The sequence below is a fragment of the Toxorhynchites rutilus genome, chromosome 3 (assembly GCF_029784135.1).
Source record: "Toxorhynchites rutilus septentrionalis strain SRP chromosome 3, ASM2978413v1, whole genome shotgun sequence".
Taxonomy (NCBI): Eukaryota; Metazoa; Arthropoda; class Insecta; order Diptera; family Culicidae; genus Toxorhynchites; species Toxorhynchites rutilus.
Genome location: NC_073746.1, coordinates 307415305 through 307434093, shown reverse-complemented (window position 1 = coordinate 307434093; position 18789 = coordinate 307415305). Strand labels below are relative to the sequence as shown.

General features: G+C 40.8%; 1 protein-coding gene across 1 annotated transcript in view; it reads left to right on the top strand.

Annotated features, from left to right (window-relative positions):
* The first annotated feature begins 7027 nt into the window (after nucleotides 1-7027).
* Nucleotides 7028-18789, top strand: part of LOC129780084 (vitellogenin-3) — a 58925-nt gene continuing 47163 nt past the window's right edge. Inside the window, exons 1-2 of the mRNA XM_055787999.1 lie at nucleotides 7028-7260; nucleotides 7799-7980. Of these exons, the coding sequence (XP_055643974.1) occupies nucleotides 7224-7260; nucleotides 7799-7980 (219 nt within the window). The 5' untranslated portion in view covers nucleotides 7028-7223. The remainder of the gene's footprint in view (nucleotides 7261-7798; nucleotides 7981-18789) is intronic.

Here is an 18789-nt window from a genome sequence, read left to right as displayed (position 1 = left end):
AAAACATGCAAGAATTTGCTTGAGAATGAAGTGGATTGAGTCCGCACCACTTAGCTTGTGAGTATACAATATTTTTTTGTCATCATCAGCGAAGATATAAAGGTTATCTGGTTTGCCAACACAGAAACACGCAATGTTCAGTTGAGCAGGTGAGGAACAAACCGCATCTGAATATAAACTACACAACTTCAAAGATTGATCTTGAGTTTACTAATTATGATTGCAAACGCCAATTGAAAAAAAATAAATCAATTTATTAAAAATGAGACGGCGCCAGTGGTTGTGCGGTTAACGTAACAGCCTCACAATCCGATCGGCCTGGGTTCAATCCCAGCTGGCGTCGTTGAGATTTTCTGAGGCGAAAAATCTCTGGTTACGTCTTCCTTCGGAGGGGAAGTAAAAGAAGTTGGCCCGGCTCATGAGTTGTTGAGTCTGATAGGTAGGAACAGGTGGAGTCGCCTCCCTGATGTCGGTGATTGGCACTGAAGTGGCGGAAATAGGCCGACGAAAAATAAGCGAAGATAAAAAAATAAAATTAAAAATGCAGTTAAATACAATTTTTGTACCCGTTTTTTAAACACTTGCAAAAAATGTGTTGATGTCACATAGTACACGGGCCTGCTCACAAACGTCACTTCACGGTGAAAACGATATTAAGTGCATACAATTCATTTCATTTTCACCGTGAAGTGACTTTCGTTCGTATTGTACATATTTCATACAAGAAATAAATTTACGTTCACGGCTTTATTTCAGAAGAGTACTTATCCCATCTGGAAATCCATCAACATCTTCGCCAGTAATAATGCAAATAACCTGATTAATTCGATTCATATTTGATTCATGTAAATTTCAGCAGAACTTTTCACTACAGAGATATTCTTGATCTATTGAAAAATTGGGGCTGATTCTGATGCGCGAATGTGAAGTGACAGCTCGGAAAAATTGCCTCACTCAATTCCCGAAGGCGGCTGTGGTGAGATTTTTACCTTGAGTGAACTCTCATGAACACTCACTCAATTCCCGTGGGCGATTGCAGTGGAAAAACATGCCATTTTGTGACTTTTGAAGTCGTATCCTCATTCGTTATCGACTAGTACCAGCAATGGTAGCCAAAAATAGAATTAGGCATTACCGAAGGATTTGAACGATCTCTAATAATTCGTCGTTCCAAACGGGCAATAGCTACTGCAGATTCAAAGATGAATTCATCATCTACTTTATGAAAATTTTCGGAAAAAATAGGCAATTTCGAATGCAATCCAGTTAAATTGTGAATTTTGAAATGATTTATATTTATTATTAACATGTAGTCAGTTCAAGTATTTGGTATGCTATTACTAATGACAAGAATATACATCTTCTGCAGCCGCTATAACGCGGTACAAAATTAAATTGAAAGTTTACAATAGTTGACCCTAACTGATACGAGAAACTCAATTCAGCATACCGTTTCCTTTCTCCAAAAACACAAATCAGACATTCAAAACTTACGAAAAGCTACTTAAGTCGTTAAAAACCGTATATGTTTAATCAACTTCTTCCATGTGTGAGGCATCCTCGGTGTCATCCACTAGTGGAGGAGCATCTTCATCAGTAGTTGCGGATGGAGTATCATCTGTGCTTATCCATTTCAAGACCCAGCTTGACCATAAGGTAGATGCGAGATGCGTGCTCACCGGGCTCATCCAGTGAGAATCCAAACGATAACAGCGCAGTTTCGGACAGTGGAATTACAAGATTCTTGACAGCTCTATCATTTTTATCGGCTCATTGTCTGTGAACAAAATTGACCTTCTAAATTTTTTTGAATGTGATAATAAATATATCTTACCTTGATGACTTTTATGTGAGGCGACTATAAAATTAATGTTCACTGTAATGTTATAAAGAATAGTCAACCTTCCGATAAACTTTTAGCAATAATTACGCTAAAATCAGCACCGGACACTAAGTCAAAAAACGAATGCGGAATCAAAACACGGATACGAAATCAAAACAATTGAAATAACATACACTCATATTAATGCAAAGGGACTATGCAAAAACAGATTTGAAAATATATTTTTATTTGTTTTCTTATGCCAGAGATATTATTTTTCATCAATTATAATAAGAGGAAAACATTTATAAAGATGAACGAAATTATTTCCTGTACATATTTGTAACAAGGAATGAAAATTTTTAAAATAAAAGAAATATATATTCATGAAACACATTAAATAAATAGAGCCTTTGCAAAAAACACAAGCTTTGACATATATTTCAATGAACACTGTACCATTTGTAATTCATTGAGTATTTTACTCCAAAATGAACCTCTCACGTCAGGGCAATCGCCTTCGGCGATACGGTGACCTGGGTCATGTGACTTTGAGGAGTTCATTGTTGTCACATTCCATTCGCGCTGGAGAATCAGGCCCATTATCCCTTCACTTTGGATTATGAATGTTTCATGATATAACGATTGCGTAGTTGTGAAAGATGAAAATGGACAGTTGTGAAAGCTTGAAAATGTTCTAAAGGGTGTGTCACATCAAATTGCATCACGGAAAAAACGCTGTAGAAATTCGCCCAGTAGACCGATCCTTTTGAAAATTTTAGACAGTAAAATAAAAAGTATTACAACTTTTGGCATTTTCTTTTTATTCATACTTCGAGCCCAAGCCCGTATGCTCGCACCTTCCTCTTTACCCCGTCCATAAGGTTCTGTACAACGTCAGGTTGTAGTTTTTTTTTGAACAGAAATCCATTTTCTCTTGAAGTCCGCCTCCGATTTGACAACTTTTGGGTTCTTCCGGAGGGCCTGCTTCATAATCGCCCAATATTTCTCTATTGGGCGAAGCTCCGGCGCGTTGGGCGGGTTCATTTCCTTTGGCACGAAGGTGACCCCGTTGGCTTCGTACCACTCCAACACGTCCTTTGAATAGTGGCACGAAGCGAGATCCGGCCAGAAGATGGTCGGGCCCTCGTGCTCCTTCAATAGTGGTAGTAAGCGCTTCTGTAGGCACTCCTTAAGGTAAACCTGCCCGTTTACCGTGCCGGTCATCACGAAGGGGCGCTCCGCTTTCCGCAAGAGCAGATCGCATGCCACACCATGTACTTTTTGGCAAACTTGGATAGTTTCTGCTTGCGAATCTCCTCCGGAACGCTGAATTTGTCCTCTGCGGAGAAGAACAACAGGCCCGGCAGCTGACGAAAGTCCGCTTTGACGTAGGTTTCGTCGTCCATTACCAGGCAATGCGGCTTCGTCAGCATTTCGGTGTACAGCTTCCGGGCTCGCGTCTTCCCTACCATGTTTTGCCTTTCGTCGCGGTTAGGAGCCTTCTGAACCTTGTATGTACGCAGGCCCTCCCGCTGATTGGTCCGCTGGACGAATGAACTTGACAAATTCAGCTTATTGGCGACATCCCGGACCGAACTTCTCGGATCACGTCTAAACTGCTTAACTACGCGCTTGTGATCTTTTTCACTGACGGAGCATCCATTGTTGCCGTTCTTCACCTTCCGGTCGATGGTTAGGTTCTCGAAGTATCGTTTTAGTACTCTGCTGACCGTGGATTGGACGATTCCCAGCATCTTACCGATGTCCCGATGTGACAACTCCGGATTCTCGAAATGAGTGCACAGGATTAATTCACGGCGCTCTTTTTCGTTCGACGACATTTTTCCAAATTAACGAAAAATTGACAGTGAAGCATGGCCAACGTGATCTATACACTCTTATCTGGTTATAAGCGAAAGCTGAAGATATAATTCCTAAAAATTCAATTTCTACAGCGTTTTTTTCCGTGATGCAATTTGATGTGACACACCCTTTATACAATATACAGTCATTGCTTTGACAAATACTAGGTCAATTGATTAAAGTTTGACGACTAGTGGCGCATGGATTATTTTCCGCAAATGTAAATATTAATTCCTAGAAATCGACGAAATTCCAATACTTTGAAAACTTCCAACTTTTCAAAAAAAAAATACAAAAAATTGATTTTACACGTAATTCGGCACGAAAAACTATACAGGCATTATTATCCTAAGATCAACTGTTTTCGAGATAGAAAAAATCTATAGAAAATGATATTTGATGAAAAAGCCATATACGTAATATCATGAAAACTCAACCATAATGGAATCGTTTAATTTTCATAGTTTTGGACTATGAACGTTTATGCATAACCCATATCTATAAAAGTCATAGGATCATAGGAAATAGCTCGGTCCTTCACAGTTTACGTGAGTTATTTTCAGAATATGTATTTCAATGAAGAAGAATGATATTAGTAAAAATATATCAAGCAGGCAGCTCAATCCGTTTATTGATAAATATGGAATACTCAGGTTTGGCAGAATGTTTTTGAAGTCTTGAATACGGAACAGTTTTTATTTAATTAAGAATGTATCGGTGATTGTATTTGAAAAAAATATATATTATTCGTGTCCACGTGGACATAGTCTATAGAGTCCCCTCCCCCTCTCCGTGGACAAGCGTAACATTTTCATACCCTCAACGTTGAAAGGGTTTCCCATTAACACCGAATATTTTTACAAAAACATGCGTGAATTCAAGGTTGTGGTATCCCACTAGTTTATGATGCTGATTCACTTTGGAGGGATAGTATCGATAAAGATTTCGAGTTAATTCAACGAGTTCCAAGTTCTCATTTTATTTATCTAGAAGATAAACAAAGCAGAGGAACGAAGCTTTCGTGTCAAATGAATCGAGGTTAATGAAAGGGTTACGCAAAAAAAATCGTTTAATTGAAATCGTAAATCGTTTAGTAAAATTGATTCGGATCAAAATGGAAATTACAGGTAAACTTCGATATAACGTACATTTCACTTTCAAAATTGTACGTTGTATCGAATTGTACGTTATATCGAAGCTTAATAAAGTACTCACAAACGTAGTCTATAATACATTATTGTGTTGCTGTTTTAGTAAAGTTAATGAATAACTTCAATCAGAAGACGAAACCAGCCTTTCTCACGATGTTTTCCTTCGTACTTTTGATTAAAGCATTATTCATTTAGAATCCGGAATCACAAAACCAGCTGTATTTCGGGATTTATTGAAGGTACAAAACTTGTTTTAGCATCACAATACGGGTAATTCATTGTTCTATCAAAAAAAAAAAACGACGCCGGCCATGCCCTTACAGTCACCAGGGGAAGGGAAGGAATGTTAGTATGATATTGGTCGCCTCAATAGCGTGGTTCCCTTCCATTTATCATGGAGGGGATTGCCAAAAAACTGCACAAATAATTGGACTGGTTATATATTCCTCAACCCTAATCGCTTCGACGGAGGATTATTTTTTGGAATCCTGAGACGGAAGCCAAGAGAACTCTTCGATCTGGTCGAATGTTTGAATGGTCGGACGACTTCCATCATTCATTCCTCGGCACGGGTTGCGGCACTACTTGGTTTAGGGGTTAAGCCATTTCAGACGTAACAGACATAACAACCACCCTCCTTAGGGACTTCGAATCCTCTGCTCAATAGAGCAATAAATATGTTGCATCTATTGATAATTCGGTCAATGTGGCACCCGAAGATTAGCCCCTTCATTCCGCGCGGCGAGTGACGTGAGATTGCAAAGTTTCCTACTTTATTCTGGAAGCCACCTTACTTCTTCGCACCTTTTTAATACCCGAGTCGATAACAAATGAGGAAACGACTCCAAATCTCACCTAGTGACGAACTATAGTCACGCCATTCGCCTACGGGAATGCAGTGACTTGAGCCATCTCACGTCATTCGCCGCGTGGGATAAGGGGGTAGTTGTCTGTCCAGTATCAGTCCGAGGTGAATCGTCTTATCAGACCACTGCACAATGGAGTTGCCAAAACGATTACTACAACTGTCAGGCGGGAAAAGCTTCGGTTTTGCCTCGTTGATTACCATTTTTCAGTTCGTCAAATACTCTGTCAGAGTAAAAAAAAATCTTTAAAATTTTAATGGAACACGAGTTTGCTCGGACTGGCCATTCGAAATACAATCTGGTATTATCTGGAATATCTTAACGAAGTACAAATAGAAGTTAAGCAAATGATACGACGTTCCATCTTCAAAGCTCCTCTGAGAACGTTAGAGGTACTTTAGTTCACGTTTGGAGACGAGTGCGTGCACCGAATTGTGATTTTCTCTTGCTGGAGAACACATTTCAAGGGGCGTTGATGTTTTCCATCACTATTGTGCATGCCAAAGCTCTCAAATTTTTGGTATTCACTGTGGCTTAATACTCGCAAAACAAATGTTCAACTACTCTAATGGAAGAGAGGCGGTTCATTCTTTCTCACACAGTAAACATAAATAAGGAATCGTAAAATTTCGAATAGGAGATTGATATCTAATAAAAATTAAATAATTTTCCATTATAAGCACGTGCGAAATTTATAACGGTCACGGACTTATCTCTTCCTCAAGTTTTCCATTCGATCTCCGACCATTGCATCCCAAATTTGCAATATCTTCTCCATACATTTCGTTCGAATAATGGTATTCAAAATTCATGAACACACATTACCGATTCAGCAAACGATTGCAGCAACCTGATGAATATTTTTGGCCTACGTGACGATCACTGGCTATGCTCGGCTTGGCATGGCGCTTCCATTCTGTGTCCTTTGCGCGAATGTTCAGCGCATCGGATTTATATTTTGCATAAGGATCATCAGCATCATCAGTTGGTGATTCCTGTTGTCCGTCCGGATAAAATTTATTCTACGCCCGAGCTCCGCACCGAAACTGCTGGATTTGGGCACACCACTGACCAAAGTACCACTCCAGTGCACTGCGCGTATCTCCGATGCTCGGCTCTGTTCCGTCGTCTTCGTCGTCGTCGTCAACGCAGCATCATCATCATTATCCACGATTGTCCAGAGAAAAATTTGAAATTCTACGAGAACATTCCTCTCAGTCTGGAGATACGAGTCGGATAGATGATGATGGGGCGGCCTGGGGAGGAATTTGAATCTCTAATTGTCGCACTCGACGGCTGATAAATAGCGCCTGGCGGAGAGCGTTCTGCTCAGTTTTCGCTACGCTTTCGAAACGCTCGGTTCGAGTTTGGAGATAAGACTTCTTGGTGCATTTGAAGATCAAGGATACAGAAACAACAGGAAAATAGTTGGAGATGAAAGTGTGATTTTATGGTGCATTAGGAGTATACACCGAGTGAAGTGATTTTATCCTAGAAGACTAGGATACATCCGAAACGATGGTATCCAAAATATGGTGGATAGTGGCAATAGCGTGTTAGTAGAAAGTTTCTTTTACCAATTATAATTCAATCGATGATGACATCAACATGGGCCTAAACGCCGAAAAGGAAGTTCTATTTCGGATGTAGTGCAACTCAGCTGAACGCTCTTCCTTATCAGTTTGCATTCCTTTTCAGCAGCTTCTTTCCCACACTTTATGGAAACGAAATATATGCAACGTTTTCCGAGTTTCGTTCTTGTGCTATCAGTGAAGTTTTGTATGTTTGAATCATACATTCGGTGATAACGCGGCCGCAAGTATCACCAAACGGTGCTTCACTGCGTCACTGATAAGAAGTGACGCTCCCCCTGTGTTTGTTTGTGAGTGTGAAACAAGTGGCGCCAACTCGTGAGTGCCATGCACGCTGTTGTTATCCCTTGGAAGGCCAATCAAATTGTCGTTGACCCACTCCCTCATCTATGTTCGAGAGGAATTGTTTTTTCCCCGAACTCGTGCATATTTTTCGGACTGATAAGAACCTTCGGGTTTTCCTTCTCTTTTTTCTTTTTCGTTTTCCATTACCCACCGCAGTTATTGTGGGACCAAAGAGTGGAGATGCATTCGATATAATCCCACTAAACAGCGAGATTGTGTATCGGTTGGAAACGGATGTGACACTAGTGCCGGACTTCCAGGCTCGGTCCAACTACATATGGACGCTCGCCGGACAACTGCGTGTGCAGCGGTACGATCTGAACAATCTGGCGATGAAGGTAAGTCGCGGTAGGGTGTTTGGCAAGGTAGTTTATTTATCACGAATTTTGATCCTGGATCTTTTAGAATGAGTGCTATGTAATGAACAGGATAGTTCAAGTGGTTCACATGGCCGATTGATTAGTGTCACACATATCATATGGAGAGCTTCAGCGTCGATTCTCGTTCTAACCGAAAAGTCTTTTTGGCTTGCGCTGGTCAAGCGTTCTCTCAAACTTGCCATTCATGATACAATCAAGGCGCGTGATTTGGCATGGAAATCTCAACCAAGTACTTAAAAAAGTGACGCAAGTAATACTACGTTGACGCTGATATCCCTCAATGAACATTAATGCCGTCGTCAGAGATGTCGTACAGCGACTGAAGTCGCTTGGTGCGCTTCATGGTCAGGTGGAAGCAATGGTTCGTTTGTCGAACAAATAGTTTTGTGTAATGAACTCGTGAATTGGCTTATGATTTAACATTGTTAGACTATTTTTGTGGAGCTACGAAAGTCTCTAGTCTGCGCCATTAAGCTACTGACGATTGACACCTTCAATAACAACATTCGCCGCGTTACATCCTTAACCCCTTACCGTACGATTTAATTTTCAAAAGCACGACCCACACACGATTACATCGAGTCGTTCCGCTACTCTGCTGAGCGTGTGTATCTTACATTGATGCCCTTGTAGCAGTGCGCCCCTTGTTTGCTATTACAGTGCATCAGCAATAACGGCAACGCTGCCATAACACATACATTGACATCAAGACTTTTTCTTTTGTTAAATTTCATTCGATCTATAGATACAGTGAGAAACACACGTGAATAAATTCGATACTAGTTTTTCTATTTTACTTTGTGGTGTAAAATACTTTTTCTTGATCCGAATTAATCTAACAGGTTATGGGCCCAGTAGCGTATCGCGAGTGGTCGTAAAGTTTGTTCGATTCGGAAAATAAAAGTGAAGTGCTTTCGTATAATATTTGTTTTCTATCGCGTGATTTGGAGACAAGATGGCGGATGCAAAAATCGTGCTGGAAAGGCTCAATAATTGCAACTGGGCAAGCTGGAAGTTTCGCGTGGAACTGCTGCTAGTTAAGGAAGAGCTGCATGATTGTGTGATGCAACCGAAGCCGGAGATTCCGACTCCACAATGGAAACCGCAGGATGGAAAAGCTCGTGCGATAATCGGGTTGGCATTAGAGAACGATCAGTTATGCCATGTTATGAGTGCAGAATCAGCGAGCGATATGTGGGTAGCATTGAGGAGCTACCATGAACGAGACTCTCTAACCAATAAAATACATGTTTTACGAAAATTATTTTCATTGCGATTGACAACAGGTGGAAACATGTCACAACACCTAATGCAAGTAACGGAGCTGGTGCATAGGTTAAACTCGATTGGTGAAAAGCTGGAAGATCATCTAATTGTTGCTATCATAATGTCGAGTCTACCCGAAAGCTATGATGCACTACTTTCTGCCCTGGAAAGCCGTCCAGTAGAAGAGTTGAAACTTGAGTTCGTCAAGGGTAAACTTTTAGATGAATGGAGGCGTCGTTGTGAAAACAAAGTCCAAGACAAAGCATTGAAAGTGTTTTCTCATAATGATGGCAGTTCAAAGAAAAGTAAACTTTGTCACTATTGTAATCAAGAAGGACACTTTAGGCGAGATTGTCCGAAACTGACAGCGGACAAGCAAATGAAAAATTGCGAGAGTGCGAAAAGTAAATTTCAACAGAAAGCGAAGGTCTCTGTGATACAGCAGAATAATGAAGATAACCTTGAAGTGTGTTTTACGGCAATGGCAGAAGCGTGTTGCTTTACAGATAGTGCTAACGAGCCGGGAGAAAACAAGTGGTTGCTAGATTCTGGGTGCACTAAGCACATGACTGGCAGAAAAGAAAATTTACAATTACTTTCGGAGTCGAACGAAATTGTTTGTATGGCAAATGGTACAAAGGTTCCAGCGAAAGGTATCGGTGTTAGCAAGCTGAAAGTGATTTGTGGAAGCAGTGAATCTAGAGACATAACTATAAAAAATGTGCTGTTCGTACCAGGTCTTGCTGGAAATCTCTTGTCAGTGAGTCGAATTATTGATGAAGGCTTTGATGTCATCTTCGGATCTGACGTTTGTAAAATACTGCGTGGGGGTAAAGTGATAGCGATCGGTGAAAGAATAGGCGGTCTGTTTTATTTGAAGCAACCAAGTCAGCAGTGTTTGTTATCAACAGCTGTTCATTCAAATACATGTCAGCATCTTTGGCATCGGCGCTTAGATAATCGCCACCCATATGCAATAAACAGGATCGTCAATAAAGGAATGGGAATCGGTATAAACATACGTGACTGTGGTATTCGATCTGTATGCGGAACGTGCTGTAATGGAAAGATGTCAAGGGAATCGTTTCCAATTTCGGAATCCAAGTCATCAGCGGTTTTGGATCTTATTCATTCCGACCTTTGTGGACCGATGGAGGTCACGACACCAAGTGGCAACGAGTATGTAATGACGATGATTGACCATTACAGCAAATTTACAATCATTTATCTCTTGAAACATAAGTCAGAGGTGTATGAAAAGATGTTCAGTTATGTTAGCTTAGTGAAGAATATGTTTGGTAGAAAACCAAAGGTTCTGCGAACGGATGGTGGTGGTGAATATTCGAGTAATAAATTGAGGCAGTACTTGAAAGAAAATGGAATTGTTCTACAACAGACTGCACCTTATAGTCCGCAGCAGAACGGAAAATCGTTCATTGATGGAAATGACACGATGCTTGTTATTGGAAGCGAAGCTAAACAAGAAGTATTGGGGAGAGGCGGTGATGACTGCTTGCTATTTGACTAATCTTCTGCCTTCTTCCAAGTTGGATTCTACGCCCTATGAGCTATGGTATGGAAAGAAGCCTAAATACGATCATCTTCGAGTATTTGGATCGAACGCTTGGGTTCATATACCAGCTGAAAAGCGCAAGAAATTGGATGAGAAGGCCATTAAGCTGAAATTTGTCGGATATGCGGAGGATAGGAAGACTTATCGTTTTCTGAACATAAGTACCGATCGAATCCAAATTAGTCGCGATGCTAAATTTCTGGAGCTGGAAATGGATTCTCAGAAGTCAGTGCCGGTGACGACTGAACCCCAATCTACTGATGTTGAAGTAATGCTTGGCAGTGATAGAACACCAAATCAACAAGAAGATGAAGCTCGTGGTATGGACGAGGATCGAAATACTTTGGATGCAACATTACAACCTGCAGATACCAGCTATGATAGTGCTTCTGAGAATGAATTTTTCGGTGATGCATCCGGCGAAATAGTGTTTGAAGGATTTCTTCCGGAATTGCGTCGTTCATCGCGAATCAATAAGGGCAAAAAAAAACAAGTCGTTTTGATTTAGAAGCTAATGCTGTGTGTCTTGTTAAGGAGGAGCCACGAAACGTAAATGAGGCTAGAAAATCAAATGAAGGAGCCAATTGGGAAAAAGCTATGCAAGAGGAGATTACAAGCCACGATACCAATGGAACGTGGGAATTGACAGAGTTGCCTGTCGGAAGAAAAGCAATAGGCAGTAGATGGGTGTATAAGGTAAAATGTGATGCGTTCGGAGAAGTAGTGAAGTACAGGGCTCGTCTGGTAGCGCAAGGCTATTCGCAGCAGCACGGGGTTGACTACGAGGAGGTGTACGCCCCGGTTACAAGCAAAACCTCCTTCCGGGCGTTACTTGCAGTTGCGAGTTTGCACAACATTTCACTTATACATCTTGACGTGAAAGCTGCATATCTCCACGGCGAGCTTCAGGAGAAGCTGTATATGAAGCAACCAGGCTTCGAGATACAAGGAAAGGAGAATCAAGTGTGCCGTCTCAAGCGTAGCATTTATGGCCTGAAACAAAGTGCCAGATGTTGGAATAATCGATTACACAGCATCAGTGTTTGCCAAATGATCCACTCATTGAAAAAATCGCTTTCGTTCGTTCAAATATGATCTTTCAGGAAACATTTCCCCCAGCGGTATTCTATTATTGTTATGTGCTGCAAATCACGACACAAAAGAGAACGAGACAACTCTGCATCGGCTCGCACTTCATTGCACACCAGCATGCAAGCAAAGCTATCATATACGCTTTCAGTGCAGAAAGCTTATTTTCTTCTTTGCCTCTAACATATGCATACCGACCTCTCCATGCATCATGAAACAGCAGGATCGTACGAACAACGCAAAGCGAAAGATTCATATTCAGCTAATGTAGCAGATCCTGATTTTTAAGTTTCAGAGAGTGCAAACTATATGATTATTTAGCTCGATAGAGGCTAAGGGAAGGGTAGTCAGATTATATTTTCCATTTTTAACGCCGCTATCCCTTGAAATGTGTATATTCATATAGACCGCATAGTTTTACTAGCAACACCGCTCCAGTGAGAAGCAAAAACTCTCGCGTTTTATCTCTTTTCCCATTCGCTGCTCTCCGCAAATGGTGACGTAATGATGACGTAATTTTTCTTGTATCATTTATTGCTTTACACTTGTCTGTGCAGTGGGTTTCGCTATAGTAAAATGAGACGATATATGCGGTTCAAACTTGTATGCAGGCTTCGAAAATAGTGTGCCATGTTTGATACAACTCGAATATGCAAACAACAGTCTTCGTTCCTCTCTTAGTTTAATCACTAAATGTTACAAAAGTGATTGCTGACATTCATACAAGTATCTGAATGATCCTCTCACCAAATGGTTATATGTTCGTGAGAGTTTACTTGCATGACACATTGTGTATCATTTGATTTTGATCGAAATCCAAACACTGCACAGCATATTAATTCAGATGGGATTTCACCAGAGTGCAGCAGACGCGTGTTTGTATACAAAGGCAATCAATGGCAAGTTGGCCTATCTATTAGTGTATGTCGACGACATCGTTCTTGGTTATGTCGATGGAACATCCACACGTTTAATTTTGAAAGGATTAGAATAACAATTGGATATTACGAATCTTGGTGAATTAAAATATTTCTTGGGCATGGAAATAATACGAGAAAACGGAAACTACAGTTTGAGTTTAACTGGCTACATCGAGAAGATAGCTGCTCGATTTGGAATGACCAATGCTAAATTTGCAAAAACTCCAATGGATGAAGGATTTTTGAAGCAGGAATGCAACGAAAAATTTGAAGATCCATCAGCGTATAGGAGCTTAGTAGGTGCGTTACTGTATATAGCAGTACATGCACGACCGGATATCTCTGTGAGCACTTCTATTTTAGGCAGACGAGTAAGCAGTCCTTCACAGACAGACTGGGTAGCTGCTAAAAGGGTGGTACGCTACTTACTTGGCACCAAATTTTGGAAATTATCGTTTACTGGCGACGCAGGAGAGCTGATTGGCTACACAGATGCGGACTGGGCAGGTGAAATATCAAGTCGAAAATCTACTTCCGGATTTGCCTTTCTGTTTGGTGGAGCGGCTATTTCGTGGATAAGTCGAAAACAGTGTTCAGTGACTCTCTCTTCAATAGAAGCGGAATACGTCTCTTTATGCGAAGCGTACCAGGATGTTATATGGCTGAGAACATTACTAAAGGACTTGGGCGAGGAGCAGCATAAAGCGACGGTGATTCATGAGGACAACCAAAGTTGCATCGCTTTGATCAAATCGGAGCGAGTTACAAGAAGATCCAAGCATATTGATACTAAGGAACAGTTCGTGAAAAATTTATGCGAAGAAAAAAAAGTCGAGATTAGATACTGCTCAACGGACTCGATGGCGGCTGATATACTTACAAAACCATTAGCGGTTCAGAAACTTCGACGCTTTGCTGAAATACTGGGAATGCAGTGCAGAGGCTAAGGGAAGGGTAGTCAGATTATATTTTCCATTTTTAACGCCGCTATCCCTTGAAATGTGTATATTCATATAGACCGCATAGTTTTACTAGCAACACCGCTCCAGTGAGAAGCAAAAACTCTCGCGTTTTATCTCTTTTCCCATTCGCTGCTCTCCGCAAATGGTGACGTAATGATGACGTAATTTTTCTTGTATCATTTATTGCTTTACACTTGTCTGTGCAGTGGGTTTCGCTATAGTAAAATGAGACGATATATGCGGTTCAAACTTGTATGCAGGCTTCGAAAATAGTGTGCCATGTTTGATACAACTCGAATATGCAAACAACAGTCTTCGTTCCTCTCTTAGTTTAATCACTAAATGTTACAAAAGTGATTGCTGACATTCATACAAGTATCTGAATGATCCTCTCACCAAATGGTTATATGTTCGTGAGAGTTTACTTGCATGACACATTGTGTATCATTTGATTTTGATCGAAATCCAAACACTGCACAGCATATTAATTCAGATGGGATTTCACCAGAGTGCAGCAGACGCGTGTTTGTATACAAAGGCAATCAATGGCAAGTTGGCCTATCTATTAGTGTATGTCGACGACATCGTTCTTGGTTATGTCGATGGAACATCCACACGTTTAATTTTGAAAGGATTAGAATAACAATTGGATATTACGAATCTTGGTGAATTAAAATATTTCTTGGGCATGGAAATAATACGAGAAAACGGAAACTACAGTTTGAGTTTAACTGGCTACATCGAGAAGATAGCTGCTCGATTTGGAATGACCAATGCTAAATTTGCAAAAACTCCAATGGATGAAGGATTTTTGAAGCAGGAATGCAACGAAAAATTTGAAGATCCATCAGCGTATAGGAGCTTAGTAGGTGCGTTACTGTATATAGCAGTACATGCACGACCGGATATCTCTGTGAGCACTTCTATTTTAGGCAGACGAGTAAGCAGTCCTTCACAGACAGACTGGGTAGCTGCTAAAAGGGTGGTACGCTACTTACTTGGCACCAAATTTTGGAAATTATCGTTTACTGGCGACGCAGGAGAGCTGATTGGCTACACAGATGCGGACTGGGCAGGTGAAATATCAAGTCGAAAATCTACTTCCGGATTTGCCTTTCTGTTTGGTGGAGCGGCTATTTCGTGGATAAGTCGAAAACAGTGTTCAGTGACTCTCTCTTCAATAGAAGCGGAATACGTCTCTTTATGCGAAGCGTACCAGGATGTTATATGGCTGAGAACATTACTAAAGGACTTGGGCGAGGAGCAGCATAAAGCGACGGTGATTCATGAGGACAACCAAAGTTGCATCGCTTTGATCAAATCGGAGCGAGTTACAAGAAGATCCAAGCATATTGATACTAAGGAACAGTTCGTGAAAAATTTATGCGAAGAAAAAAAAGTCGAGATTAGATACTGCTCAACGGACTCGATGGCGGCTGATATACTTACAAAACCATTAGCGGTTCAGAAACTTCGACGCTTTGCTGAAATACTGGGAATGCAGACAAGGATTAAAGGAGTACGCACTGAGGAGGAGTGTAGAAATTAGCAGTGCGCCCCTTGTTTGCTATTACAGTGCATCAGAAATAACGGCAACGCTGCCATAACACATACATTGACATCAAGACTTTTTCTTTTGTTAAATTTCATTCGATCTATAGATACAGTGAGAAACACACGTGAATAAATTCGATACTAGTTTTTCTATTTTACTTTGTGGTGTAAAATACTTTTCTTGATCCGAATTAATCTAACAGCCCTATGATGGCCAATATGTTGTGAACAAGCAGTCCCACGGACATTATACGCCTGAAACTAAGCAATCATTTCACAATTTCATTTCTTAAGGACGATACATCACGAGTGAGGTTCGATGTTGTACGTTCTGCCACAGTCTAATCACCACGAGTGTGGTTCCACATTGTACGCGAAAGGGTTAATTGTTGAAAAAGAAGTCGAAAATTGAACTTTCCGATTGAATTTCCTCAAAGTCAGTCGCGGTAGCCCTACTCCGGAAATCATACATTCTGTCAAATATTAGGCTGTCAAAAAAGTCCTGCGGTATTTCCGCGAGGTGTCGTTGTAAGCGCGTAGTTCTAGTTGTATTCATTGTAACGAGTCATACTATAGCTTGTTGGAAAGGTATTTTTGCGCGCTATAAGTGTTTTGTTTGGTTAAGTCGTTCGTGAGTTATAGTGTCGCAAATATGGAGCAAAATAAAGAGAAAATCCGACATATTTTACAGTACTACTATGACAAAGGCAAAAATGCATCTCAAGCTGCCAATAACATTTGTGCAATTTATGGACCCGATACAGTTTCCATTTCCACCGCACAACGATGGTTTCAACGTTTTCGTTCTGGTGTAGAGGTCGTCGAAGATGCGCCACGCTCCGGAAGGCCTGTCGTCGAAAATTGCGACAAAATCGCAGAATTAGCCGAGAAAGACCGGCATTGTAGCAGCCGCAGCATCGGCCAAGAGCTGGGGATAAGTCATCAAACCGTTACTAACCATTTGAAGAAGCTTGGATTCACAAAGAAGCTCGATGTATGGGTGCCACACACGTTGACGCAAAAAACATCTTTGACCGTATCGACGCGTGTGAATCGCTGCTGAATCGCAACAAAATCGACCCGTTGCTGAAGCGGATGGTGACTTGCGATGAAAAGTGGGTCACTTACGACAACGTGAAGCGCAAACGGTCGTGGTCGAAGCCCGCTGAAGCGGCTCAGACGGTGGCCAAGCCCTCATTAACGGCCAGGAAGGTTCTGCTGTGTTTTTGGTGGGATTGTCAAGGAATAATCTGTTATGAGCTGCTTCCCTATGGCCAAACGCTCAATTCGGACCTGTACTGCCAACAACTGGACCGCTTGAAGGTAGCACTCATGAAGAAGAGGCCATCTTTGATAAACAGAGGCCGCATTGTCTTCCATCAGGACAACGCCAGGCCACACACTTCTTTGGTGTCGCGCCAGAAGCTCCGGGAGCTCGGATGGGAGGTTCTTTTGCATCTGCCGTATAGTCCGGACCTTGCACCAAGTGACTACCACCTGTTTTTGTCCATGGCGAACGAGCTAGGTAGTCAGAAGCTAGCCACAAAAGAGGCCTGTGAAAATTGGCTATCCGAGTTTTTTGCCAATAAGGAAGCGAGCTTCTATAACAGGGGTATTATGAAGTTGGCATCTCGTTGGGAACAAGTCATCGAACAAAACGGCGCATATTTGAGTTAAAACAGATGATTGTAACTAATTTTATGAACAAATGAAAATTCAAAAAAAAAACCGCAGGACTTTTTTGACAGCCTAATATATATCGATAATTTGTGTTTTTTAAAGAAAATGCTTTATCATCTAAATTCATACATCTTGGTTGGGTAAAAAGTAATCCATTATTCTTGAATGAAATTCAAAACTATTTTTAATATGCTTCGGATTGTCCGATTTGGGTCAAATATGCACCAATTGTTGAAATTGTACGATCGATATTACGCAATATTAATCACTAAAGTCAGTTACCGAGAAAATAATGGATAACTTTTTCTCCAACCGAATATTATCGCCTTCAAAATAGGCCCCTTCTGAAGCAATACACTTTATCCAACGAACAATCCAATCATCGAAACACTTTTCATAGCTGCATTCGGGAATTAGCTTCAGTTCCCGCAGTTAATTCGTTTTTCTGTCTTCAAGCTGTCAAAACGGGTCCCACGAATCGTTGATTGAGTTTCGGAAATAGGAAAAAGTAACACGAGGCCATATCTGGAGAGTACGGTGCTTGTTGAATCACATTCTTGCCATTTTTGGTCAGAAATTAATTCACAATGATCGATCTATGAGCTGGTGCATTATCGTGGTTCAAAATTCAATTTTTATCTTTCCACAAGTCTGACCATTTGGCCCTCCGGAAGGAATTCCGATTGAACAACAACACGAATATCGGAGAATACAATCAGCATAACAATCGCTTTTGATCGACTTTGACGTGGTTTTTTTCGGTTTCGACTCGTTTGCAGCGGTCTATGCTGATGATTGTTGACTCGTTTGCATGTCATCCTCGTGCGCCCGTTGTCTGGTTGCCAGTAATTATGTGTTGGATTAACGTGTGATCAGAACATTGTCGTTTTGAAGAAATTTGAGCTCTTTTGGCAGTCGTCTCCGATTTTCCTCATGCTTAAAGCAATAACTCAATGGTTTTCAACCTTTTTTGCTCCATTCCCCCCTTTACGAAAATTAATCCCAGTTATAGTGTTTATCGTCACCAATTCTCAATCACTTCCAATCACCATAACGCACGGCTCTGTTTTTTCTTTCTGTTTCCCTCTTTTCTGTCAAGTCACCAACAGTCCGTTCAACCAAGGGTTAACACTCGCAGGTGTGAATATGCGCATCTATCAAGATTGATAGAAATTGTATTGTATTGTATGTAAAGTATCTTTATAATAATGAACCCTACATCCCACCCCTTCCTTAAACAGTAGACCACGAATACTAATCAATTCATCAGCATTAAACAAAACGCTTTTTAATAGAGAACATGTAAAATTTCGATCTAGCACTTTTATCCCTTACGAATCTTTTGTTAAAGTCCATGTCCTTATTAATATGATGATCTTCATTTTGCACAGCTTTTTTGATTGGCGATACTGGATCAAAGTTCAGCTTACAGTTACTTGGAACAATTTTTTAAAATGTGTTGCATTTCTCCTAATTTGCAGATATTGATTTCAATATAACATCTGCTCTGATTATCTGGATTACTCCAAATTTGCTCGTGTGAATAATCAGTACTGACATTGTTTTTCTTCTTCGTTGTCTGCAAACTCTCTCCCCTCCCCATTCACAATTCGGTCTCAATTTCTATTTTAACCGTCTTCAATTTCCACTGGAGGAATCGAAGGATTTTTTTTGCATATAGACCTGACACAGACTAAGACGCATCAATCATGATTGCAGCTGT